Source organism: Anomaloglossus baeobatrachus (genome assembly GCF_048569485.1).
Source record: "Anomaloglossus baeobatrachus isolate aAnoBae1 chromosome 5 unlocalized genomic scaffold, aAnoBae1.hap1 SUPER_5_unloc_26, whole genome shotgun sequence".
NCBI lineage: Eukaryota > Metazoa > Chordata > Amphibia > Anura > Aromobatidae > Anomaloglossus > Anomaloglossus baeobatrachus.
Window position 1 is genome coordinate 622501 of NW_027441802.1, and position 27733 is coordinate 650233.

Genomic DNA, 27733 nt, shown 5'->3' on the forward strand with positions numbered 1-27733 from the left:
CACATCCACATCAGGAGTGGAGGTCAGAGCTGAGGGGCAGCAGCAAGATGGAGGCTGCACAGCTTTACATCCACATCAGGAGTGGAGGTCAGAGCTGAGGGGCAGCAGGAAGATGGAGGCTGCACAGCGTCACATCCACATCCCAGGAGAGGAAGAGCAGGAAAAACTCCACAGGTCATCAGCAACTTGTGAAGAAACAGAGATGTGAGTATATACTTATTGATCTGTCTGTTTGCTTTTACATACATACTTATGTTGCTTGTACTGTATTTAATTGCGCATGTGTCTGTCTATATATGTATGTGAATGTACATATGATATGTGCATGTGTGCATACAGTATATGTACAGTTAGGTCCAGAAATATTTGGACAGTGACACAAGTTTTGTTATTTTAGCTGTTTACAAAAACATGTTCAGAAATACAATTCTATATATAATATGGGCTGAAAGTGCACACTCCCAGCTGCAATATGAGAGTTTTCACATCCAAATCGGAGAAAGGGTTTAGGAATCATAGCTCTGTAATGCATAGCCTCCTCTTTTTCAAGGGACCAAAAGTAATTGGACAAGGGACTCTAAGGGCTGCAATTAACTCTGAAGACGTCTCCCTCGTTAACCTGTAATCAATGAAGTAGTTAAAAGGTCTGGGGTTGATTACAGCTGTGTGGTTTTGCAATTGGAAGCTGTTGCTGTGACCAGACAACATGCGGTCTAAGGAACTCTCAATTGAGGGGAAGCAGAACATCCTGAGGCTGAAAAAAAAGAAAAAATCCATCAGAGAGATAGCAGACATGCTTGGAGTAGCAAAATCAACAGTCGGGTACATTCTGAGAAAAAAGGAATTGACTGGTGAGCTTGGGAACTCAAAAAGGCCTGGGCGTCCACAGATGACAACAGTGGTGGATGATCGCCGCATACTTTCTTTGGTGAAGAAGAACCCATTCACAACATCAACTGAAGTCCAGAACACTCTCAGTGAAGTAGGTGTATCTGTCTCTAAGTCAACAGTAAAGAGAAGACTCCATGAAAGTAAATACAAAGGGTTCACATCTAGATGCAAACCATTCATCAATTCCAAAAATAGACAGGCCAGAGTTAAATTTGCTGAAAAACACCTCATGAAGCCAGCTCAGTTCTGGAAAAGTATTCTATGAACAGATGAGACAAAGATCAACCTGTACCAGAATGATGGGAAGAAAAAAGTTTGGAGAAGAAAGGGAACGGCACATGATCCAAGGCACACCACATCCTCTGTAAAACATGGTGGATGCAACGTGATGGCATGGGCATGCATGGCTTTCAATGGCACTGGGTCACTTGTGTTTATTGATGACATAACAGCAGACAAGAGTAGCCGGATGAATTCTGAAGTGTACCGGGATATACTTTCAGCCCAGATTCAGCCAAATGCCGCAAAGTTGATCGGACGGCGCTTCATAGTATAGATGGACAATGACCCCAAGCATACAGCCAAAGCTACCCAGGAGTTCATGAGTGCAAAAAAGTGGAACATTCTGCAATGGCCAAGTCAATCACCAGATCTTAACCCAATTGAGCATGCATTTCACTTGCTCAAATCCAGACTTAAGACGGAAAGACCCACAAACAAGCAAGACCTGAAGGCTGCGGCTGTAAAGGCCTGGAAAAGCATTAAGAAGGAGGAAACCCAGCGTTTGGTGATGCCCATGGGTTCCAGACTTAAGGCAGTGATTGCCTCCAAAGGATTTGCAACAAAATATTGAAAATAAAAATATTTTGTTTGGGTTTGGTTTATTTGTCCAATCACTTTTGACCTCCTAAAATGTGGAGTGTTTGTAAAGAAATGTGACAATTCCTACAATTTCTATCAGATATTTTTGTTCAAACCTTCAAATTAAACGTTACAATCTGCACTTGAATTCTGTTGTAGAGGTTTCATTTCAAATCCAATGTGGTGGCATGCAGAGCCCAACTCGCCAAAATTGTGTCACTGTCCAAATATTTCTGGACCTAACTGTATCTGCATAAATAGTATGTGTGTATGTATGTATAGTATATGTGCTTGTGTGTATATATAATATATGTACCTCTGTGCATAAATAGTGTGTATATGTGTGCATATGTGTGTGTCTGTATATGTGTGCGTGCATGATTGTGTATTTATCCTCCTCAGAACCAGCAATTCCTCTTTGCGGCTGCTCTGGTCTATGTTTGCAGCTGTGATGTGATGACTAAAACATGTGACTGCTGGAGCCAATCACTGAGCTCAACCGTCACGCCAAGGTAGATGGTGTCAGTTGCGGAGCCCTGTGATTATCTAAAGTGGTCATGTGTGACATTATTACTGCAGCCTGTAAACATAGACGGAGCAGCAGAGAGACAGCACTGGACCAGGTGAGAATGAGTAACTCTAATCTTAATATTTTTTCCAAGTGCAAGATGATGAGCACAACAAAACTTAAAATGGTAAATTGGAAGACCCCAAGAGGCAGAGGGAGGTGTGTGAGGGGTTCGGGAGGGGGGGCATGGTCAATTCTTGCACAGGATCCTTTGTTCTCAGTGTCCGTGTCCAACCCTGGAGGACTTGTTTATTATTTTTTTTTTTAATCAGTGAGTATACGGTGGCCAGAGGGCTATGGGGGTGCATTAAACAGTATGGGGGCTGCATAATACAGTATGAAAAGACAAATTATACATACTTTGTATGTATTGAGCACATCAGGGACATAACTGCCGCTGCGTCCGCGGAGGATGTTTCTCTTTTAAAAACCCTTCCCCGCCGCTTCCGTAAATTTCATGGATGTGATGTGAGGTCTCTAAGAGTACGTGGTATAGATGTGATCCACGCGGGTGTTCGGGGAGGCAACCTGCGTAAGACTCTCGCTCAGCGGGAGTCAAAGTGGATTGTCTCCCTCAACACTTTGGTCCCCCACGGTCTAAATGAGACCGTTAGCTATTCCCCATTTTTGTAAGTCCTTTGTTGCCATTAATTACTTTTTGTTGTTTGCAATTGGACCTCGCTCCGTTGGTCTCTCTCATTATTATTTTTCTTTTTCCCCCTTGCCTCCCTTTCCCCCCCCCTTACTGGCCCACTCAGTGGCGTGGACCACGTTCCTTGTGTCCTGGTCCACGCCACTGGGATTTGGCGTTATCATCTTGCTATGAACACAATTGTCTGTCTTTTTTGTAACATTGTTTTTAATCCCGTTTACATTGTTTTTATTTTAAAAAAATGTTTTTCTTGTGTATGATTCTCATATAGGTATTAGATCGTTGTGGAATTTGCATTCCTTTTCATCCCATCTATATTCTTCTTTCATTGGTGGACAACTTGGATAGCACAGAAGCCTGGATTGAAATACATCGGGACTTTGTACCTTCATTTTATGCATATCCATGTGCGTTATTTAAAAATGTCTTTGTGCCACCATACTTGTCATATATCTTACTTCCTTCCCTTTAATATCTGTTTTATGCATATCTATGTGCGTTATTTAACAATGTCTCTGTGCCACCATACTTGTCATACATCTTACTTCCTTCCCTTTACATTTGTTGTCCGTGCACGTCTGCCGGTCTGCTGACTACCGGGGGGGCGTTGCTTGGCCTTGTCCACTTTGTGCGCATGCGCGGGAATTATGGAGACGTCCGTTTTCCCGCGCATGCGCGCTGTGCACGGTGGTCTCGGCCCGCTCCGCCCCCTGGCCTCCGCTCCCGGCGCATGCGCAGTTATGGGCACTATTAAGTTTTGATTAGAAACAAATGTGCTGACCCTTTATATAGCGGTCAGCACTACTAGACATCTCACTTCCCTCGAAAAAGCGCTCAGGCGAAACGGACGTTGGAACCGCCTATCCGCCGCCACGCTCTACTACCCCACCAGGTATACTTGCAATTTTATTCATTTGTGCCAGCAACGCATTATATTGCGCTGCACTCTCTTTGGCTGGCACATTTACTGCCTCTCCTTTCCTTCTTCACTTGCTCAGCCTAAACTTCTTAGCTCAGGAGCTGTGCTCTGCTCTCCACCTTTCTTTCCTAGGTCCGGTCATAATTGAACTACATGCTCATGGTACCTCTCGGCTCCATGACTACTTTTTATAATACTATTTACCATCAGTGTCCCCTCTCTCAGCTCCACGACTAGTTCCTGTAAACTCTGTATACTATTTGCACCTCTCTGCTCACGACTATTTTGTTCACCTTCTATTTCTCTCTGGTGCTCAGGTACACCACTGCCAGTCCTTACCATCCAGAAGTACTTATTTTTGTTTACTATTTTCCTTTGGCATTCCCTGTTATACACAGGTTTATGCATCTGGATTGTAATTTTCCTTACCCATTCTTAGTTATGGACTGCCACTGGTACACCTGACCCTACTCTTCTTCACACTAATACTTTTTTTCTTCCTATTGTCCATTATCCTGGTATATCTCCTCAGCTATTGATTAGTTATTGTGCTGCGACTCATATTCAGCTGTGGAGGGGCTTTATGTCATTTCTTACCTGCTGGGGTTTAGGGGTTTTTCTTGGGCCCATATTTTTGACATACAATTTTTCATTACCATCCTCACTAATCCCTATGCCCCCCCCCCCCCCCGTTTTCTTGAGTGGCGGCTTGGATTGTTTTAATGTCAATCGTGTTCTATACTAAGTCTTGTATCCACTTGCAGCCTTGTGACTCCATCCCTTTTGTCTTACTTGAATATGCAAATCTTATGACTATTCTGATATTTATACAATTTTAATATCGGTGTTAATAAAATTTGATATTTTTTGCATTCAACCCTTGTGCCATTTTTCTTCTTGTCCTCTTTGTTTACAATACTTTGGTGGGGTTGCATTATAATATATGGAGGCCTATGGGGGTGCATTAAATGGTATGTGGGCTGCATAATATAATATGAAGGACTATGGGGCTGTATTATAAAACATGGAGGACAATGGGGTTGCATTATAATATATGGAGGCCTATGAATGTGCATTATAATACATGGAGGCCTATGGAGTGCATTAAATGGTATGTGGGCTGCATACTACAAAATGAAGGACTATGGGGTGCATTATAAAACATTCAGGACTATGGAGCTGCATTACAATATATGGAGGACTATGTGTGTGCATTAAATTGTATGTGGGCTGCAGAATACAAGATGAAGGACTATAGGGGCTGCATTATAATATATGGAGGACTATGTGTGTGCATTAAATTGTATGTGGGCTGCAGAATACAATATGAAGGACTATAGGGGCTGCATTATAATATATGGAAAACAGCAGGGTGAATTATAATACATGGAGGACTGTGTGGTGCAGTATAACATTTGGAGGACTATGGGGTGCAGTGTAATACATGAAGGACTATGGGATGCATTATAATACGTGGGGGACTATGGGGTGCAGTATAACATATGGAGGACTATGGGGTGCAGTATGATACATGAAGGACTATGGGATGCATTATAATACATGGGGGACTATGGGGGCTGCATTATAATATCTGGGGGACTATGGGGTGCAGTATATATATGGAGGACTATGGGGTGCATTCAAATATATGAAGGATTATGTGGGACCCATTATACTATATGGAATGGTATGTGGGCGCTATTATAGTATTTGGAGTGCTATATACGAGGGAGGACAAAGATACAAGCATGGGATGAGAAGGTTTTGAGGCTCTTTCCCTCAGCACCCAACTTTCCCCTGCTCTGCTATACATCTTTACCTCAGCACCCAGCTTTCCCATGCTCTGATATGGGAAAGCTCGGTACTGAGGGAAAATGTATAGCAGAGCATGGGGAGGGGGGTGCTGAGGACAAGATATCAGAACATAGGAAAGCTGGGTGCTGATAGAAAAGGGATTTCAGATCATGGAAAACCTGAGTGCTGAAGGAAGAGAGTCAACTGTCAGCCACACTATCCTGTACCCCGAATGTCAGCGTTATTATCCCATACCCCAAGTGTTGGTGTATGGTTGGGGGGGGCCGAGGTCCAAACTTTGCATCAGGGCCCATCAAACTCTAGTTTAAAGAACTTGGACTGCGGTCTGACTTGATGCAGAGCACAATATCTAATTCATGGAGAACATCTAGTGAGATTTCTGGATTTTATCAAGTGCCGCTATCGAAATATGGGGAAAATTAAGCTCCTGCTATTATGTGTAAATGGGAAAGGGACATTAGACACACAATGGACAAGGATCCTTGAAGAGCTCAGATCTGTATCCCTAGTAGAGTTGAGCGCGGTTCGTGGTTCGTGGTTCTCCAGTTCTAGGCTCGAGTGATTTTGGGGCATGTTCTAGATCGAACTAGAACTCGAGCTTTTTGCAAAAGCTCGATAGTTCTAGAAACGTTCGAGAACGGTTCTAGCAGCCAAAAAACAGCTAAATCATAGCTTGGTTTCTGCTGTAATAGTGTAAGTCACTCTGTGAATCACACTATTATCACATTTCAGTGTATAGTGTGCGTGAACAGCGCATTCAGATCACTGCTGTTTCTATAATGGCGATCGCCATTTTTTTTTTTTTTTCTTGTCTTCCTTCCCTAAGCGCGCGCGTCTTGTGGGGCGGGCCAGCATGTCAGCCAATCACAGACACACACACAGCTAAGTGGACTTTGAGCCAGAGAAGCAACGGCATGTGTGATAGGATCTGCATGTCACATGTCCCTGCATTATAAAACCGGACATTTTCTTCACGGACGCCATTATCTGCCTTCTGCGTCTTGGGTGTCAGACATCACTGTCGCAGCTCCGTCATCCTGAGTCCTATAGCCGATACAGCTGTATGCGCTGCATACACAGCGTTAGACAGCATAGGGAGAGCACTTTATAGCAGTCCTTTTAAGGGCTCAAACCGGCAGGGTCAGAGTTAAGGTGACAGGTCCTGAAAACAGCGCCAGCGTCTGTGCAGCCAAGGTCAGGGATTTCCTCCCTGCATTTCACCATTAGGAGGGAATAGAAAGGCAGGCTTCCATTCCTCTACCCAGAGCACCACAATCCTGCCACTGTACCCTCTTGTCCTCTGCACACTCCAACTCATTCTAACTAAGCCATTATACTAGCAAACACTCAGTGTACCTAGTGGCATCCTATACGTGGCTATTGGACTTTGCTATAGTCCCACTAGTGCAAAGACATTTGCAGAGCACGTCTGCCTGCATTGCACACTACAACTAATTATAACTAAGCCATTATACTAGCAAACACTCAGTGTACCTAGTGGCATCCTATCTGTGGCTATTGGACTTTGCTATAGTCCCACTAGTGCAAAGACATTTGCAGAGCACGTCTGCCTGCATTGCACACTACAACTAATTATAACTAAGCCATTATACTAGCAAACACGCAGTGTACCTAGTGGCATCCTATACGTGGCTATTGGACTTTGCTATAGTCCCACTAGTGCCAAGACATTTGCAGAGCGCCTCTGCCTGCGTTGCACACTCCAACTAATTATAACTAAGCCATTATACTAGCAAACACTTAGTGTACCTAGTGGCATCCTATACGTGGCTATTGGACTTTGCTTTAGTCCCACTAGTGCCAAGACATTTGCAGAACGCATCTGCCTGCGTTGCACACTCCAACTAATTATAACTAAGCCATTATACTAGCAAACACTTAGTGTACCTAGTGGCATCCTATACGTGGCTATTGGACTTTGCTTTAGTCCCACTAGTGCCAAGACATTTGCAGAACGCATCTGCCTGCGTTGCACACTCCAACTAATTATAACTAAGCCATTATACTAGCACACACTCAGTGTACCTAGTGGCATCCTATACGTGGCTATTGGACTTTGCTATAGTCCCACTAGTGCCAAGACATTTGCAGAGCGCATCTGCCTGCGTTGCACACTCCAACTAATTATAACTAAGCCATTATACTAGCAAACACTTAGTGTACCTAGTGGCATCCTATACGTGGCTATTGGACTTTGCTTTAGTCCCACTAGTGCCAAGACATTTGCAGAACGCATCTGCCTGCGTTGCACACTCCAACTAATTATAACTAAGCCATTATACTAGCACACACTCAGTGTACCTAGTGGCATCCTATACGTGGCTATTGGACTTTGCTATAGTCCCACTAGTGCCAAGACATTTGCAGAGCGCATCTGCCTGCGTTGCACACTCCAACTAATTATAACTAAGCCATTATACTAGCAAACACTTAGTGTACCTAGTGGCATCCTATACGTGGCTATTGGACTTTGCTATAGTCCCACTAGTGCCAAGACATTTGCAGAGCGCATCTGCCTGCGTTGCACACTCCAACTAATTATAACTAAGCCATTATACTAGCAAACACTCAGTGTACCTAGTGGCATCCTATACGTGGCTATTGGACTTTGCTATAGTCCCACTAGTGCCAAGACATTTGCAGAGCGCATCTGCCTGCGTTGCACACTCCAACTAATTATAACTAAGCCATTATACTAGCAAACACTTAGTGTACCTAGTGGCATCCTATACGTGGCTATTGGACTTTGCTTTAGTCCCACTAGTGCCAAGACATTTGCAGAACGCATCTGCCTGCGTTGCACACTCCAACTAATTATAACTAAGCCATTATACTAGCACACACTCAGTGTACCTAGTGGCATCCTATACGTGGCTATTGGACTTTGCTATAGTCCCACTAGTGCCAAGACATTTGCAGAGCGCATCTGCCTGCGTTGCACACTCCAACTAATTATAACTAAGCCATTATACTAGCAAACACTCAGTGTACCTAGTGGCATCCTATACGTGGCTATTGGACTTTGCTATAGTCCCACTAGTGCCAAGACATTTGCAGAGCGCATCTGCCTGCGTTGCACACTCCAACTAATTATAACTAAGCCATTATACTAGCAAACACTTAGTGTACCTAGTGGCATCCTATACGTGGCTATTGGACTTTGCTTTAGTCCCACTAGTGCCAAGACATTTGCAGAACGCATCTGCCTGCGTTGCACACTCCAACTAATTATAACTAAGCCATTATACTAGCACACACTCAGTGTACCTAGTGGCATCCTATACGTGGCTATTGGACTTTGCTATAGTCCCACTAGTGCCAAGACATTTGCAGAGCGCATCTGCCTTCGTTGCACACTCCAACTAATTATAACTAAGCCATTATACTAGCAAACACTCAGTGTACCTAGTGGCATCCTATACGTGGCTATTGGACTTTGCTTTAGTCCCACTAGTGCCAAGACATTTGCAGCACGTCTGCCTGCGTTGCACACTCCAACTAATTATAACTAAGTTACATTGTCAGGGATATTTATTCTTTATTATTCTGCTGTTAATAAAGCTAGACCAACACTGCAATCTTCACCACCTCTCAATTTTTACTACCACATTTTCAGTCCACAATCTTGTCGCAATCAACATGAGTGGCAAAATGACAGATGCTGGTGGAAAGGGGAAGAGGCGTGGTGGAAAAGGCAAAAAAGGTTTTGTCAGTGGGGAAGGTGGCAAAGCTCCATTATCATCTGCTGCAGATAGACCATCTACTAGCAAAAGTAAGATGTCTACTACTTATTGTGGACAATCCGATGTGCTCCCTTTTTTACGGACACGAACAAGAGGAACAAAGGTAGATGATGGGCAAAAAAGGAAAATGCTTGAATGGATCTCAAGTGGTCCAACAAGTGCCCTCTCAGCCACTTCAAGTACCGCATCCAAAAAACACCAGTCCTCTGAGTTGTCATCCCAATCACACTTGATTTCTCCCAGCTCTGAAGTCTCCATCAGCCCTGCACAGTATGGTGGAACTGAGATGGCTGAGTCTGCAGAGCTGTTCAGTCACACTATAGCCTGGGAATCAGAGGTCTGCTCCCAAGCTACAGTGAGTACAGAACAGGAAATGGTCTGCAGTGATGCCCAGAACCTTTGTGACTCTGATTCAGGCCGTGAGGACCAAGTTTCTGAGCATAATGTTGACCCTTTGTCACAAACTGTAACACCTGTGGTTATAGACAATGAGGAACATACTGATGAAGATGAGACGCAGATACCCGATTGGGATGACAACTTAAATATTCGGTCAGGGCAAGAAGAGGCTCGGTCTGAGGGGGAGGGGAGTGCAAACACAACAATTGATGATGACGTTCTAGATCCCACCTACTGTCAACCCCCAGTCAGGCACTCGAGGAGGTCAACAGAGGCGGTGGAGGAGGATGCAACTGACGACGAAGTTACCTTGCGCCTTCCTGGACAGAGTCGGAGCACTGGTAGCACGTCTACAACTGCATCCTCAGCCACCACTCTGCCTATGAGCATTATTCGGGGTGGATCAACAGGTCGCATGGCCTCTAAGCCTTGCCTAGCCTGGTCCTTTTTTCACATCGAAAAAGATCGCCCAACTCATGTGATATGTAACATTTGTCATGATTCTGTTAGTAGAGGTCAAAACCTCAGCAGTTTGACAACTTCTTCCATGAATCGTCACATGACTAAATATCATAAGTCCCGGTGGGAAGCTCACCGTGCTGCAATGCGGCCTAGCGGAGCGAACCATCCACCGCCCGCCCCTTCCAGTGCATCCGCGCGCTCTTCATCTTCTAGGACTGTGGGGACAGCTGTCACACCTGTTTTTCCACGCAAAACTTCCACCACTGTAACCGCAACAGGCAGTTTGCTTGTAAGGTCGTCAGTTGGTTTGGAAGGGGAAACAAGTGAGTGTGTACAGCTCTCTCAGACATCGATAGCACCAACGTTGGATGAAGGCAACATCATGTCTCCGCCTGCACTTTCCTCACAAACCTGCATTTTTCCAGGGACACCCTACTCAACACCGTCTACACACAGCAGCCAGATCTCTGTCCCTCAGATGTGGTCAAATAAAAGGCCACTTCCTCCGACCCATGACAAAGCTAAGAGGTTGACTCTATCCCTCTGTAAGCTGTTGGCTACCGAAATGCTGCCTTTCCGCCTAGTGGACACACAGGATTTTAGAGACCTTATGTCTGTCGCTGTGCCCCAGTACCAGATGCCTAGTCGCCACTACTTCTCTAAGAAAGGTGTGCCCGCGCTACACCAGCATGTCGCACACAACATCACCGCTTCCTTGAGAAACTCTGTGTGTGAACGGGTGCATTTCACCACCGATACTTGGACCAGTAAGCATGGACAGGGACGTTACATGTCGCTGACTGGGCACTTTGTAACTATGGTGATAGATGGTGAAGGGTCTGCTGCACAAGTCTTGCCGTCCCCACGACTTGTGTGTCAATCCTCTGTCTGTCCAAGTTCCGCCACTGCTTCTGCATCCTCCACCTCATCTGGGTCCTCCACCTCCGCCCCAAGCCTGCCTGGTCAGGCCACCAGCGTTCTCACTGCGCAGAAGGAATCACGCACCCCTCATTACTATGCTGGCAGCAGAGCGCAACGGCATCAGGCGGTCTTTAGCTTGACATGTCTTGGGAATAAGAGTCACACAGCTGAGGAGTTGTGGTCAGCTCTGCGGTCCGAGTTTAATAAATGGTTGTCTCCACTCAACCTGCAGCCTGGTAAGGCCGTGTGCGACAATGCTGCAAACCTGGGTGCGGCCCTTCGCCTGGGCAAGGTGACACACGTACCTTGTATGGCTCACGTGTTGAACCTTGTCGTGCAGCAATTTTTAACACAGTATCCCGGCCTAGATGGCCTTCTGAACAGGGCACGAAAACTGTCTGCTCACTTCCGCCGTTCAAGCGCCGCAGCTGAGCGACTTGCATCGCTCCAGAAGTCTTTCGGCCTGCCGGTTCATCGCCTGAAATGCGATGTGGCGACACGCTGGAATTCAACTCTCCACATGTTACAGCGACTGTGGCAGCACCGCCGTGCCCTGGTGCAATACGTCATGACGTATAGCCTGGGCCAACGAGATGCAGGGGTGGGGCAGATCACCCTGATGGAGTGGTCTCAGATCAAGGACCTATGCACCCTTCTGCACAGTTTCGACATGGCGACGAATATGTTTAGCGCTGACAATGCCATTATCAGCATGACGATTCCAGTCATTTACATGCTGGAACACACGCTAAACACTATTCGGAGTCAGGGGGTGGGACAACAGGAAGGGGATGAGCTACAGGAGGATTCATATGCGCAAGACACAACAACATCACCAAGGTCCAGACGTTCATCATCACCAAGGCGCCAGGCATTGGAGCATGGGGTACAGGGATCAACAAGGGCGCATGGTAGCAGGCGAGATGTTGAGGAAGGTGCAGGAGGACATGAAGAAATGGAGGACGAACTGTCCATGGACATGGAAGACTCAGCAGATGAGGGAGACCTTGGTCAAATTTCAGTTGAAAGAGGTTGGGGGGAGATGTCAGAGGAAGAAAGAACGGTTAGCACCTCTATGCCACAAACACAGCGTGGACTTGGTCCACATGGCTGCGCAAGACACATGAGTGCCTTCTTGTTGCACTACCTCCAACATGACCCTCGTATTGTCAAAATTAGAAGTGATGATGACTACTGGCTTGCCACACTATTAGATCCCCGGTACAAGTCCAAATTTTGTGACATAATTCCAGCCATAGAAAGGGACGCACGTATGCAGGAGTATCAGCAGAAGCTGTTACTCGATCTTAGATCTGCTTTTCCACCAAACAACCGTGCAGGTGCAGGGAGTGAATCTCCCAGTTGTAACTTGACAAACATGGGACGGTCTCGTCATCTTCAACAGTCTACACGTACCAGTAGGACCGTATCTGGTGCTGGTAACAGCAATTTTATGGAATCTTTTCATAATTTTTTTAGACCCTCCTTTGCAAGGCCACCAGAGACAACAAGTCTGACACATAGTCAACGGCTGGAGAGGATGATACAGGAGTATCTCCAAATGAACATCGATGCCATGACTGTGCAACTGGAGCCTTGCTCCTTTTGGGCTTCAAACCTAGAAAAATGGCCAGAGCTCGCAACTTACGCCTTGGAGATTTTGTCGTGTCCAGCTGCCAGCGTTGTCTCTGAACGTGTCTTCAGTGCTGCTGGGTGTGTGCTGACAGATAAGCGCACGCGTCTGTCCAGTGACAATGTGGACAGACTGACGTTCATCAAAATGAACAAGTCATGGATCCAGAAGGAATTTACAACCCCTGTGTCATCCTGGGGAGAGTAAATGCTTGTGGATTTTGAATGTGCTTGATGCAAATCTAGCTGTGAAGTGTACAACTAGGGCACAAGTGCTGCCACTGAATGGGTGGGTGTGTGGGGCCCAATTTTTGGAAAAAAGGGAGACTCCGCTTGGAGTAACCCTTGCTTGATGTGTTTTTAAAAGAAGCCAAGATGAACAGAGCTGGGATCAGGAAAGACTTTGCTACCTACCCCGGTGTCATCCTGGGGACGGATAAGAATGACGTATTTTTGAATGTGCTTGATGCAAATCTAGCTGTGAAGTGTACAACTGGGGCACAACTGCTGCCACTGAATGGGTGGGTGTGTGGGGCCCAATTTTTGGAAAAAAGGGAGACTCCGCTTGGAGTAACCCTTGCTTACATTGTTTTTAAAAGAAGCCAAGATGAACAAGTCATGGGTCAGCAAAGACTTTGCTACCTACCCCGGTGTCATCCTGGGGACGGATAAGAATGACGTATTTTTGAATGTGCTTGATGCAAATCTAGCTGTGAAGTGTACAACTGGGGCACAACTGCTGCCACTGAATGGGTGGGTGTGTGGGGCCCAATTTTTGGAAAAAAGGGAGACTCCGCTTGGAGTAACCCTTGCTTACATTGTTTTTAAAAGAAGCCAAGATGAACAAGTCATGGGTCAGCAAAGACTTTGCTACCTACCCCGGTGTCATCCTGGGGATGGATAAGAATGGCGTATTTTTGAATGTGCTTGATGCAAATGTAGCTGTGAAGTGTACAACTAGGGCACAACTGCTGCCACTGAATGGGTGGGTGTGTGGGGCCCAATTTTTGGAAAAAAAGGGAGACTCCGCTTGGAGTAACCCTTGCTTGATGTGTTTTTAAAAGAAGCCAAGATGAACAGAGCTGGGATCAGGAAAGACTTTGCTACCTACCCCGGTGTCATCCTGGGGACGGATAAGAATGGCGTATTTTTGAATGTGCTTGATGCAAATGTAGCTGTGAAGTGTACAACTAGGGCACAACTGCTGCCACTGAATGGGTGGGTGTGTGGGGCCCAATTTTTGGAAAAAAAGGGAGACTCCGCTTGGAGTAACCCTTGCTTGATGTGTTTTTAAAAGAAGCCAAGATGAACAGAGCTGGGATCAGGAAAGACTTTGCTACCTACCCCGGTGTCATCCTGGGGACGGATAAGAATGACGTATTTTTGAATGTGCTTGATGCAAATCTAGCTGTGAAGTGTACAACTGGGGCACAACTGCTGCCACTGAATGGGTGGGTGTGTGGGGCCCAATTTTTGGAAAAAAGGGAGACTCCGCTTGGAGTAACCCTTGCTTACATTGTTTTTAAAAGAAGCCAAGATGAACAAGTCATGGGTCAGCAAAGACTTTGCTACCTACCCCGGTGTCATCCTGGGGATGGATAAGAATGGCGTATTTTTGAATGTGCTTGATGCAAATGTAGCTGTGAAGTGTACAACTAGGGCACAACTGCTGCCACTGAATGGGTGGGTGTGTGGGGCCCAATTTTTGGAAAAAAGGGAGACTCCGCTTGGAGTAACCCTTGCTTACATTGTTTTTAAAAGAAGCCAAGATGAACAAGTCATGGGTCAGCAAAGACTTTGCTACCTACCCCGGTGTCATCCTGGGGATGGATAAGAATGGCGTATTTTTGAATGTGCTTGATGCAAATGTAGCTGTGAAGTGTACAACTAGGGCACAACTGCTGCCACTGAATGGGTGGGTGTGTGGGGCCCAATTTTTGGAAAAAAAGGGAGACTCCGCTTGGAGTAACCCTTGCTTGATGTGTTTTTAAAAGAAGCCAAGATGAACAGAGCTGGGATCAGGAAAGACTTTGCTACCTACCCCGGTGTCATCCTGGGGACGGATAAGAATGGCGTATTTTTGAATGTGCTTGATGCAAATGTAGCTGTGAAGTGTACAACTAGGGCACAACTGCTGCCACTGAATGGGTGGGTGTGTGGGGCCCAATTTTTGGAAAAAAAGGGAGACTCCGCTTGGAGTAACCCTTGCTTGATGTGTTTTTAAAAGAAGCCAAGATGAACAGAGCTGGGATCAGGAAAGACTTTGCTACCTACCCCGGTGTCATCCTGGGGACGGATAAGAATGGCGTATTTTTGAATGTGCTTGATGCAAATGTAGCTGTGAAGTGTACAACTGGGGCACAACTGCTGCCACTGAATGGGTGGGTGTGTGGGGCCCAATTTTTGGAAAAAAAGGGAGACTCCGCTTGGAGTAACCCTTGCTTGATGTGTTTTTAAAAGAAGCCAAGATGAACAGAGCTGGGATCAGGAAAGACTTTGCTACCTACCCCGGTGTCATCCTGGGGACGGATAAGAATGGCGTATTTTTGAATGTGCTTGATGCAAATGTAGCTGTGAAGTGTACAACTGGGGCACAACTGCTGCCACTGAATGGGTGGGTGTGTGGGGCCCAATTTTTGGAAAAAAGGGAGACTCCGCTTGGAGTAACCCTTGCTTACATTGTTTTTAAAAGAAGCCAAGATGAACAAGTCATGGGTCAGCAAAGACTTTGCTACCTACCCCGGTGTCATCCTGGGGATGGATAAGAATGGCGTATTTTTGAATGTGCTTGATGCAAATCTAGCTGTGAAGTGTACAACTGGGGCACAACTGCTGCCACTGAATGGGTGGGTGTGTGGGGCCCAATTTTTGGAAAAAAGGGAGACTCCGCTTGGAGTAACCCTTGCTTACATTGTTTTTAAAAGAAGCCAAGATGAACAAGTCATGGGTCAGCAAAGACTTTGCTACCTACCCCGGTGTCATCCTGGGGATGGATAAGAATGGCGTATTTTTGAATGTGCTTGATGCAAATGTAGCTGTGAAGTGTACAACTAGGGCACAACTGCTGCCACTGAAGGGGTGGGTGTGTGTGGGGCCCAATTTTTGGAAAAAAGGGAGACTCCGCTTGGAGTAACCCTTGCTTACATTGTTTTTAAAAGAAGCCAAGATGAACAGAGCTGGGATCAGGAAAGACTTAGCTACCTACCCTGGTGTCATCCTGGGGACGGATAAGAATGGCGTATTTTTGAATGTGCTTGATGCAAATGTAGCTGTGAAGTGTACAACTGGGGCACAACTGCTGCCACTGAATGGGTGGGTGTGTGGGGCCCAATTTTTGGAAAAAAAGGGAGACTCCGCTTGGAGTAACCCTTGCTTGATGTGTTTTTAAAAGAAGCCAAGATAAACAGAGCTGGGATCAGGAAAGACTTTGCTACCTACCCCGGTGTCATCCTGGGGACGGATAAGAATGGCGTATTTTTGAATGTGCTTGATGCAAATGTAGCTGTGAAGTGTACAACTGGGGCACAACTGCTGCCACTGAATGGGTGGGTGTGTGGGGCCCAATTTTTGGAAAAAAGGGAGACTCCGCTTGGAGTAACCCTTGCTTACATTGTTTTTAAAAGAAGCCAAGATGAACAAGTCATGGGTCAGCAAAGACTTTGCTACCTACCCCGGTGTCATCCTGGGGATGGATAAGAATGGCGTATTTTTGAATGTGCTTGATGCAAATCTAGCTGTGAAGTGTACAACTGGGGCACAACTGCTGCCACTGAATGGGTGGGTGTGTGGGGCCCAATTTTTGGAAAAAAGGGAGACTCCGCTTGGAGTAACCCTTGCTTACATTGTTTTTAAAAGAAGCCAAGATGAACAAGTCATGGGTCAGCAAAGACTTTGCTACCTACCCCGGTGTCATCCTGGGGATGGATAAGAATGGCGTATTTTTGAATGTGCTTGATGCAAATGTAGCTGTGAAGTGTACAACTAGGGCACAACTGCTGCCACTGAAGGGGTGGGTGTGTGTGGGGCCCAATTTTTGGAAAAAAGGGAGACTCCGCTTGGAGTAACCCTTGCTTGATGTGTTTTTAAAAGAAGCCAAGATGAACAGAGCTGGGATCAGGAAAGACTTAGCTACCTACCCTGGTGTCATCCTGGGGACGGTTAATTATGGCGTATTTTTCAATGTGCTTGATGCAAATCTAGCTGTGAAGTGTGCAACTGGGGCACAAGTGCTACCACTGAAGGGGTGGGTGTGTGTGTGGCCCAATTTTTGGAAAAAAGGGAGACTCCGCTTGGAGTCACCTTGCGGTGTTTTACATGATTTTAGAAGGGCGTGCCATGCCTATATCTGTGTGTCCTCCTCTTTTTCCTTGTCCAGCTGTTTTGTTTTCGCATGAGTATATGTCCTTGTCACTTTCCAATGTGTTTGAGTTGTTTGTCACCTTTAGGACACCTTTGAGGGTGTTTTCTAGGTGTTTTTCTGTGTTTGTGATTGCCTGCCATTGTTTCCTATGCAGTTCGAGTTCGGTTCGTCGAACGTTCGACGAACCGAACTCGAACGGGAGGTCCGTTCGGCGAACCAACCTCGAGCCGAACCGCGACCGGTTCGCTCATCTCTAATCCCTAGTGGACATTGTAGACTGTCAGATCTATAAATCATCTATAAGAGATATATGACCCTCTGTTCCTCCACAAGGTCGGCATACGTACAGAGGACAAAGGTGGGAAGTGCTGAGTGGAAGCTGCGGATCTTATACACAGGCTGCGGAGTATAAATACTTTTTTGGAGTAAAGTTATTACAATTGTAAAATCCTAATCTTCAGGTTTGGTCGGAGACACCAAGGTTTTATATAAGGGAATATAGAAGAACTGACACTGGACACACGCGGGAAAACTGCGGAAGGACGTTTATTGTTTCTTACACATAAATTGATAACATTTAGATGGATTGAGTAAAATAGAAACTGCCTAAATATGAGGAGCTTGTCTGATCTATATGTCACTGTATAAAGAGCTATGGAGACAGCGCTATTCTTCTGTATAACATATGTGATGTTGCTGTAGCCCTAATATTTCTGTACATGACGTCTCTGTATAGATAAACCCACCCCAGTATTCCGGATTGGGAAAAGGTTGAAGGGGAAGGGAAGTGGAGGGGCATTTTATTGTCATTTCTCTTAAAAAAAAAAAAATAGCATGATCTAAATAGGAAAAAAAGAATACTTCTTCCCCCCATTTTTGTTGTGCGCTCAAAGCTAAATTTGGAATTTAAAAAAGTATTTAGAATAATAGAAAATGTAATCAAGGACCTCGTGTGGAGAAGTAAACAGCCGAGGAAAGGAAAGAAAAGGACGAGGAGTTCATATTGTGTTAAAAAGGCCAAGAGTATAGGGTTAAATTGTTAAGTCAGGCCTTACAGAGGAATAATGGTAATACTTTTGGAACAATTAACAAACAGTTAAAGCTTTGTTAGTGAGAAATTGCAGTAATAAGAGTATTGTATCCAAGACATTTACTGCCATAATGAGGGAACTGGTTGGGCGACCTCTGCTCCAGCAAAAAGGAAATGGAGGAAGAAGAAATGAAGAACACATTAGACACTGAGACTTTATTGGAAAAAATGTTTTGAGTGACAGGTTATGGGGACAATTTAGTAAGTATTTATAATCAAAGTCCCCTTAGAGCAGGGGTCTCAAACTCATAGAAAAAAAAAATGAGAGGGGACGCATACTTTGCAGGTCAAAGTGACATTTTTAATGATTCCATGTTTTTGTCTATACACCTTTGGATCACTTTTTTTTAACATATTTTGCTTGTTTCTTATGACAAACCAGCACTTTTTTGTTTAGTTAAGTTTATATATATATATATATATATATATATATATATATATATATAAAAAACATTTTAATGTAAAAAAAAATCGGGCTTTTTTGTTTTTTTTTTTTACATTTTATCCCCTTCTTGTAATATTGTTTTACAATTAACAGCATCATACAGTAATCTTAGCTAACATCTTGTAGTAATGTCCCCCATCCTTGTAGTATTGTGCCCATCCTTGTGCCCTGTATTATTGTGTCCATCCTTGTGTCCTATAGTATTGTGCCCATCCTTGTAGTATTGTGCTCATCCTTATGCCCTGTAGTTTTGTACCCAATAGTATTGTGTCCATCCTTGTGCCCTGTAGTATTCTATCCATCCTTGTGCCCTGTAGTATTGTATCCAATCTTGTGCCCTATAGTATTGTGCCAATCCTTGTGCCCAGTAGTATTGTGCCCATACTTGTAGTATTGTGCTCATCCTTATGCCCTGTAGTTTTGTACCCAATAGTATTGTGTCCATACTTGTGCCCTGTAGTATTCTATCCATCCTTGTGCCCTGTAGTATTGTATCCAATCTTGTGCCCTATAGTATTGTGCCAATCCTTGTGCCCAGTAGTATTGTGCCCATCCTTGTAGTATTGTGCCCATCCTTGTAGTATTGTGCTCATCCTTATGCCCTGTAGTTTTGTACCCAATAGTATTGTGTCCATACTTGTGCCCTGTAGTATTCTATCCATCCTTGTGCCCTGTAGTATTGTATCCAATCTTGTGCCCTATAGTATTGTGCCAATCCTTGTGCCCAGTAGTATTGTGCCCATCCTTGTGCCCAGTAGTATTGTGCTCATCCTTGTGCCCATCCTTGTAGTATTGTGTCCATCTTTGTGCCCTGTAGTATTGTGCCCATCCTTATGCCCTGTATTGTGCCCATCCTTGTAGTATTGTGCCTATCCTTTAGTAATATGAAGAAAGGAAGAAATTCCAGCAACTCCAGGAGAAAGTAGAATTTTCTTAAAAAACAGTTTCTTTATTGGTAACAAAAATATTAATATTCCATCCAAGCAAGACAAAAAAATAGAGAGGCAAGACAGAGGAGCTGTTTCCTACGCGTTTCAACCTGAATAGATCTTAATCATGGAATTTTTTTGTCTTGCTTGGATGGAATATTAATATTTTTATTACCAATAAAGAAACTGTTTTTTAAGAAAATTCTACTTTCTCCTGGAGTTGCTGGAATTTCTTCCTTTCTTCATGTGTTCCCACCCAGGTCAGGGTGTTTCCGTGCACCGGAGGTAAGATTTGGGAGTGAAGAGGGGAGAGCTGAAGTTTCTTCGTTTTTGATATATCCTTTAGTAATACACCAAAAAAAAATTCTCCTCACCTTTCCTCAGTTCCTTCTTATTAGGCTGTGTGCCAATGATCACTGTTGGCAGCGTTTTGGATGCAGCATATTTCAGCTGCGTCCAAAACGCTGCAATATACAGCCAGCCATTCTTAAAGGGCCAGCATGCCGTAACCTGGAATAACATCTCAGCCAAGGGCTGAGAGGCACCAGATAGTTAAGGCATCCTCCCTCTATGGTAGATATCTGAGCAATATGGTATAATCTTTGAAACAAGAAGAGGGAGGAGGAATGTTGGATATTTTTGGGGGGAGGGTTACAATACTCTTGTCCATATAGTGAATATATAAATATATAACAATGTGAAATGTTCAATGTACATGGAATATTACTTTGATTTTTAGAAAACAGATGTTTATTAGTAACTGTATATATTATAATACTAATGTAACTTCTAGCGTGCTTTCCCTTTCTGGTTTACTTGCTTTTTTTTTTACACTATCTCTTGTGTTTTCTTGTTCAGTTTGTCAAATATATGGTTTCTTCTCATGTGAATTTTCTTAGTGGTCATCAAAATAAAATTTAAGTAACACATTTGTCATCTTCTAGGTATGATAATGGCTTCTACCCTTGTGAGTTTTGTGATGTTTAAAAAGATCATTTGTGTGTAAAATATTTACCTCATTCTAAACATGTTCTCCCCTGTGTGAATTCTTTGGTGTTTAGAAAGATTAGATTTTTTATTAAAACATTTCCCACATTCTGAACATGAATATGGCTTCTCCCCCGTGTGAATTATCTCGTGTTTAACAAGACATGATTTAGATGCAAAACATTTCCCACATTCTAAACATGAGAATGGCTTCTCCCCTGTGTGAGTTCTCTGGTGTATAACAAGATATGATTTCTGTACAAACCATTTCCCACATTCTGAACATGAAAAAGGCTTCTCCCCTGTGTGAGTTCTCTGGTGCTTAACAACATTAGTTTTTGTTCTAAAACATTTCCCACATTCTGAACATGAATATGGCTTCTCCCCCGTGTGAGTTCTCTGGTGTGTAACAAGATCAAGTTTTATGTTAAAACATTTCCCACATTCTGAACATGAAAACGGCTTCTCCCCCGTGTGTGTTCTTTGATGTGTAACAAAATTTGATTTCTGTGCAAAACATTTCCCACATTCTGAACATGAGAATGGCTTCTCTCCCGTGTGAGTTCTTTGATGTATAACAAAAAGTGATTTGTGTGCAAAACATTTCCCACATTCTGAACATGAATATGGCTTTTCCCCAGTGTGAGTTCTCTGGTGTGTAACAAGAACTGATTTATTGTTAAAACATTTCCCACATTCTGAACATGAATATGGCTTCTCCCCCGTGTGAGTTCTCTGGTGTCTAGCAAGATCAGGTTTTTTGTTAAAACATTTCCCACATTCTGAACATGAAAATGGCTTCTCCCCAATGTGACATCTTTGATGCACAACAAGATCTGATTTTTGAATAAAACATTTCCCACATTCTGAACATGAGAATGGCTTCTCCCCCATGTGAATTCTCTGGTGTTTAACAAGATATGTTTTAAATGCAAAACATTTCTCACATTCTGAACATGAATATGGCTTCTCCCCAGTGTGAGTTCTCTGGTGTGTAAGAAGATATGATTTATCGTTAAAATATTTCCCACATTCTGAACATGAGAATGGCTTCTCCCCTGTGTGAATTCTCTGGTGTGAAACAAGATTTGTTTTAAATGCAAAAAATTTCCCACATTCTGAACATGAGAATGGCTTCTCCCCTGTGTGAATTCTCTGGTGTATAACAAGATATGTTTTAAATGCAAAACATTTCCCACATTCTGAACATGAGAATGGCTTCTCACCTGTGTGAATTCTCTGGTGTATAACAAGATTTGATTTTTGGGTAAAATGTTTCCCACATTCTGAACATGAATATGGCTTCTCTCCAGTGTGAATTTTCATATGTGTAACAAAATTTGATTTATGTGCAAAACATTTACTACATTCTGAACATGAATATGGCTTCTCCCCCGTGTGAATTCTCTGGTGTATAACAAGTTCTGATTTTTTGTTAAAACATTTCCCACATTCTGAACATGAATATGCCTTCTCCCCTATGTGATTTCTCTGGTAACTAACAGAGGCTGAAGAAAATTGTTTCTCCCCTGTGTGCATTTTTTTATGGATTTTTCGATATTCTGAAGTTGAAAAAGGCTTCTTTGATATATGAGCACTTTGATTTTTAATGCCTCTTTTGTTTCTCTTAATAGTATGTGATGAATCAAAAGGTAAGACTTGTTTAAAAGAATCAGATGATAGATCTTTGCTGTGAAGGGATGATGGTATATCTTGAATAGTGGAATTTGCTTCAGTAATATCTTGTGGCATATTAGGGTTATCTGATTTAAAAACTGAAGATGTCAGTTGTGCCTCTGCTCTCCTGGTATAGTCATCTGCCAAGAATAAAAATAATTTTTAATATTATATACAAATTTAAGGATATAATTTATAAAATAGCTTGTAAAACCGTAACCAGCATCCCCTTACTGTCCTGCTCCCTTTCCTAGGTAGAGACACGGGCACACTTATTATCCCAGCCGCTTATAATGGTTTCCATGTCCCCGTCGCCATCTCCCAGGGCCTGCGCACACCAAGCAGGTCTCCTGTGAGTTCGCACAAATGTATTCTTAAAGGGCCAGCGTGCCCTAACCTGGAACAGCATCTCAGCCTAGGGATGAGAGGCACCAGATAGTTAGGCATCCTCCCTCTATGTCAAACCTACATTAGACCTGCATCTTAGTACAAGTATATCAAAGAAGCAAGATAAATCCAAAAATGAATTACATCTTTATTAACATGATACAAAAAAACATCATAAATTTATCACATAATCAGAGATGGGTATCAAAACACACACCGTTAAAAATTAACCCCTTAAACACAGAAAAAATCCTGGACCAGTGTGGTTATTAGCTATTGCATAAGGGTGGTCAGAAGAGAGAATAATACAATCAATGAAGTGTGCCTCTGACTATATCAGGGTGCTGCAGGGAACTACATCTTCTCTTTTCTGGTGCAGGGCCCACCTCCCATGGTTCCAGGTACCTGAAAACCAGTGTCACATCCACTAGCACCACAAATCGCAATCACATCTCACATCACGACCTGTCAGACACACCAGTGGGTTGGTCTAGCTGGAAAAGGGCCACTCACGTAGGGGGTCAGGCAGACTGGTGGTGGAAGGGGACAGAGTGTGTGCTACAGGGGAGAAAGAAGAGAGGGAGTTCAGTGAGAGCCCTCAAAGAGTGAGGAGCTGGGGAGTAGTAGCTCCCGGGGAACAAGACCAAGGTTGAGCCGCAGACAGTGGTCCGGGACAAAAGGAGTTGGGGACCGGTAGCAGTGACATTGGAAAAAGGGTGCGACGGACATAGTCGTGAAGGACTGTCGGCATCAGAGAGTACAATAAACGGAACGGTACCGAGCACGACGGGGTACAGGACCCTAAGTCAGGAACCGATTCAACGACATGATAATTAACCTGGAGGGAGAGTGTCTTTATGAACTTCTCTAAGAGCTCAGAGATTGAAGGCATAAGCACAACCAGAGGGATAGGGCTTTCCAGACAAAGCAATTTACTAAAATCCTACGTGCCAGCCATCAAGAGCACAGCTCCAGTACAAGTTCTTATATAATAGACATTTGTAGAATTCAGAGAAAATATCTTTAAGGATCTTGAAGGTAAAAATATCAGATCTTTATGTGTTAATTACTTTCCTTTTTTTTTCTAATTACATTTTGGTAATAATGTGGGTGGGCTGCCCGGCCTCCATGTACCCACTGTGGGGTAATCCTAACCTCCCCCATATGTTACAGTTACCCTGTGTCCAACTTTGGATATAAAAGCCCCTATCAGCACATTCATCAAAAGGGACAGAAGGAAGATCCATCAATAAGATGCCGAGATTCTAGGAAGATGGATTAATTGCTCTCAGTGGGAGAAACAATAAGAATCTTGTAGTTATGATACTTCTTAATGGCAAACAAAAATATAATAAATGATGTTACAAAGCAAGCTTTCCAGACTACTGAGGTCTCTTCATCAACTACAAGATTATTATTTTGTTTCTCCCACTCAGAGCAATCAATCTTTATTCACCTGGTGAACACGGCACCAAACTAAGAATCTAGGACGTCACCAGCATCATTACCCTCCGCTTTCTCTTAGGCGTCCACCATACAGATTAGATTTTTCTTTGCAGATTAGAGATCTGAGCAGTTAAGAGGATGGATCCTACCTGTAAGATCTGGCTGATACAGATCTCAATCCAACAGAAGGGCGTCCAATGCCCAAAATAATGGGGATAGTTTTGGGTGGAGGAGCATGTGGTGGTCTAGCAGCAGAATGGTGACCATTTGATATGGCCGGACTACAACCCTGACAAAGCAGCCACAGTCGGAGACTGAGAAGAATCTGTGACTTTTCTGCATTTAGTGGTCACTACTCACCTGGGCGATTATCTGTAGGAATCTTTTTACTCCGCTCATCACCCCTCACATATGTCTCTGTAGTATTAATATGGGGCAGATCTTCCCCCTGAAACAAATATTGTAAAAGTCACAGACAGATGGAGAAGTCCCATCTATGATCAGCTCTAATCCTGCCATCTCCACCGCTCTCATTACACAAGTATGACACATATAATACTGGAGGATAAAAAGACTGAGCACAAGACCTTCACAGCCGTCTACACATCATAGGGAGATTTCATGGCACCTTCTCTCCATCTACCTGATGATCCTGAGGAACATCGGGATCTTTTTGTTTGCAGTCCTGTGGGAGAAGAGGACAGGGACATATCTCTGGTGTTGTCCTCTTACTGGATAGACCTGGAGGAGACACATACAGGGACTGAATTCATTCCTTACATACAGATAATTATAGGCCGTGTGTATTTAGTCCTGTCTATTACCTGGTGATGTGAGGGGCTGGGGAACCTCCATCATGACATCCTTGTACAGATCTTTGTGTCCTTCTAAATACTCCCACTCCTCCATGGAGAAATAGACGGTGACGTCCTGACACCTTATAGGAACCTGACACATACAATGATACTGTCACCCCCGATCCCTTCATAGCGTTACTGTGTAATGTTCCAGCATTCCCAGCAGTGTCACCTCTCCAGTCAGCAGCTCAATCATCTTGTAGGTGAGTTCTAGGATCTTCTGGTCATTGATGTCCTCATTTATCGGGGGATGAGGTGGAGGCCCCGTGATTGGGCTCAGGGGTCTTCCCCATCCCTCAGACACAGGGGCCTGACAGCGCTCACTAGAGGTCTTCTTCACTACTGTGTAATCCTGGTTATGGAGAGACAGTAATAAATCTCACTCCAGACATTTCCAGAGTCCTCACCTCTCCAGTTCTGTCCATCTGTTATTCCCATAGATAAGAATGATGTAATGTGACGTCATCAGAATCTCTCACCTCTCCAGTAAGCCGGAAGAGGATCTCTAGGGTGAGGTGTAATATCCTCTCCGCCATCTTGTCCCTGTCCATATCTATCCTTGATAGGTCAATCAGGAGAATTCTCTTATATAGAAGATCTCCACTGAGAGGATCCGATATTGTAGGGACCTGAATGGGGAGAAGATGACGATGTGACATCATAAAGAATCCTGTATAGTAATATAATTACTGGAGACTTTATATCCGATCACTGGCTGCAGAAATAACGCTAACATGTATGGCATAAAGAAGAAGACAATTCCTGGTTTTGGGGCTGCACTAACCGAAATGAAGAACCTCGATCCAATAATATTAACCCCTTCACCCCTGGCCACTAAAACACCCTAATGACCGGGCCATTTTTTGCAATTCTGACCAGTGTCACTTTGACAGGTTATAACGCTGGAATGCTTCAACGGATCCTGGCGATTCTGAGATTGTTTTCTCGTGACATACTGTACTTCATGTCAGTGGTAAATTTAGGCCGATATTTTTTGCGTTTGTGAAAATTTAGGAAATTTTGCGAAAATTTTGAAAATTTTGCAATTTTCAAACTTTGAAAATGTATGCCCATAAATCTGAGATGTGTCACACAATAGTTGTAGCGCCTGGTCCCGCCAGATCCCGAGGGGGGCGCTCTCCCTCACATCAGCCCAGCCCCAGCATGGCCCCCACGTGCACTCCCGGTCCCAGCCCCCAGCAGCGACGTGCTTCCTCTTACCAGTCCCATGGCTCTGCAGGCTCTGCTCACTCCCGGGTCAGGCGTCCTGTTCCTGGAGCTGCTGCAGTCTCTTCCTGTATCCCGTCCACACACAATTCTGCAGTGAGCAACTCTAGGCTGCGCGCGAGGCCACGCCCCCTTCCTTAAAGCAGTAGTGCCTCATTATCTGGAAGTGACTTCAGAGGCCACCTGTTACCTAAAGACTATTTAGGTTCACCTCCCCTGGCAGCAGGCGCCCGAGCAACGCTCCTACTAGAGCTCTGCTAGTGTTCAGGCCCCTTTGTACTACTGTAATCTGTGTGTCACCTGCCCGTTAGTGCCCTCTGTACATACCCGCAGTGGACGTCACCGGCCATACTCGCAGTGAACGTCTCCGAGGCACCTGCTGTGATCATCTCCGGTGCCACACCCGTGTCCTGCATGCTGCGGACGTCATACCCGAGCTACGCCTGGCCGTACAGAGACTCCTACCACCAGTTCCTGGCTGCCGTGCTTCTAGGCCTTCTGGGGAGGCACCGCACAGTCCCTGTATAGGGGTTCGCTGCTCGTCACCTTCTCAGGGGAGTCCGGGGCACGGTCTAGTGAGTCCACCTCCGGCCGCTCGCCGCTCCTCGGTGAGCGTAACAATAGTTACTAAATAACTTTTCCCACTTGTCTACTTTACATCAGCGCAATTTTCGAAACAAAATTTTTTTTCGTTAGGAAGTTAGAAGGGGTCAAAGTTCATAAGCAATTTCTCATTTTTCCAACAAAATTTACAAAATAATTTTTTTTAGGGACCACATCACGTTTGAAGTGACTTTGAGAGGCCTAGGTGACAGAAAATACCCAAAAGTGACCCCATTCTAAAAACTGCACCCCTCACACTACTCAAAACCACATCCAAGAAGTTTATTAACCCTTTAGGTGCTTCACAGGAATCAAAGCAATGTGGAAGGAAAAAATGAAAATTTTACTTAACAAAAAATGTTACTTTAGCCATAAAATTTTCATTTTCACAAGGAAGAAAAGAGATAGTGCACCCTACAATTTATTGTGCATTTTCTCCTGAGTACGCTGATACCCCATATGTGGTAAAAATCAATTATTTGGGCGCACGGCAGAGGTCGAAAAGGGAAGGAGCGCCATTTGAATTTTTGAACACAAAATTAGCTGGACTCATTAGCGGACGCCATGTCGGGTTTGAAGACCCCCTGAGGTACCTAAACAATGGAGCTCCCCCACAAGTGACCTCATTTTGGAAACTAGATACCTCAAATAATTTTTCTAGATGTTTGGTGAGCACTTTGAACCCCTGGGGGCGTCACAGAAGTTTATAACGTTGAGCCGTGTAAAGAAAAAAATTTTTTTTTACCACAAAACTGTTGCTTCAACTAGGTAGCTTTTTTCACAAGGGTATCAGGAAAAAATGCACCATGAAATTTATAGTGCATTTTTTCCTGAGTACGAC

General features: G+C 44.2%; 2 protein-coding genes across 2 annotated transcripts in view; both read right to left on the reverse strand.

Moving 5' to 3' along the window:
• LOC142259092 (uncharacterized) overlaps positions 1 to 27733 on the reverse strand; it is a 151567-nt gene that overhangs the window by 93580 nt on the left and 30254 nt on the right. The window lies entirely within an intron of this gene.
• On the reverse strand, positions 19928 to 25689 carry LOC142259091 (uncharacterized). The gene is made up of 6 exons (XM_075331609.1): positions 25542 to 25689; positions 25235 to 25414; positions 25030 to 25153; positions 24849 to 24946; positions 24566 to 24653; positions 19928 to 22512 (listed from the first exon to the last, which is right to left on the reverse strand). Exons 1-6 carry the CDS (start codon positions 25611 to 25613, stop codon positions 20720 to 20722), a joined length of 2355 nt encoding a protein of 784 aa, XP_075187724.1. The 5' UTR covers positions 25614 to 25689; the 3' UTR covers positions 19928 to 20719.

Excerpts from the sequence above, each read along its gene's own strand:
- LOC142259091 (XM_075331609.1), bottom strand. The coding sequence starts at position 25,613 with ATGGACAGGGACAAGATGGCGGAGAGGATATTACACCTCACCCTAGAG. Across the intron at positions 25,154-25,234 it reads TTGAGCTGCTGACTGGAGAG|GTTCCTATAAGGTGTCAGGA; the intron begins GTGACACTGCTG and ends TGTATGTGTCAG. Across the intron at positions 22,513-24,565 it reads TCCTACAGATAATCGCCCAG|ATGACTATACCAGGAGAGCA; the intron begins GTGAGTAGTGAC and ends TATTCTTGGCAG.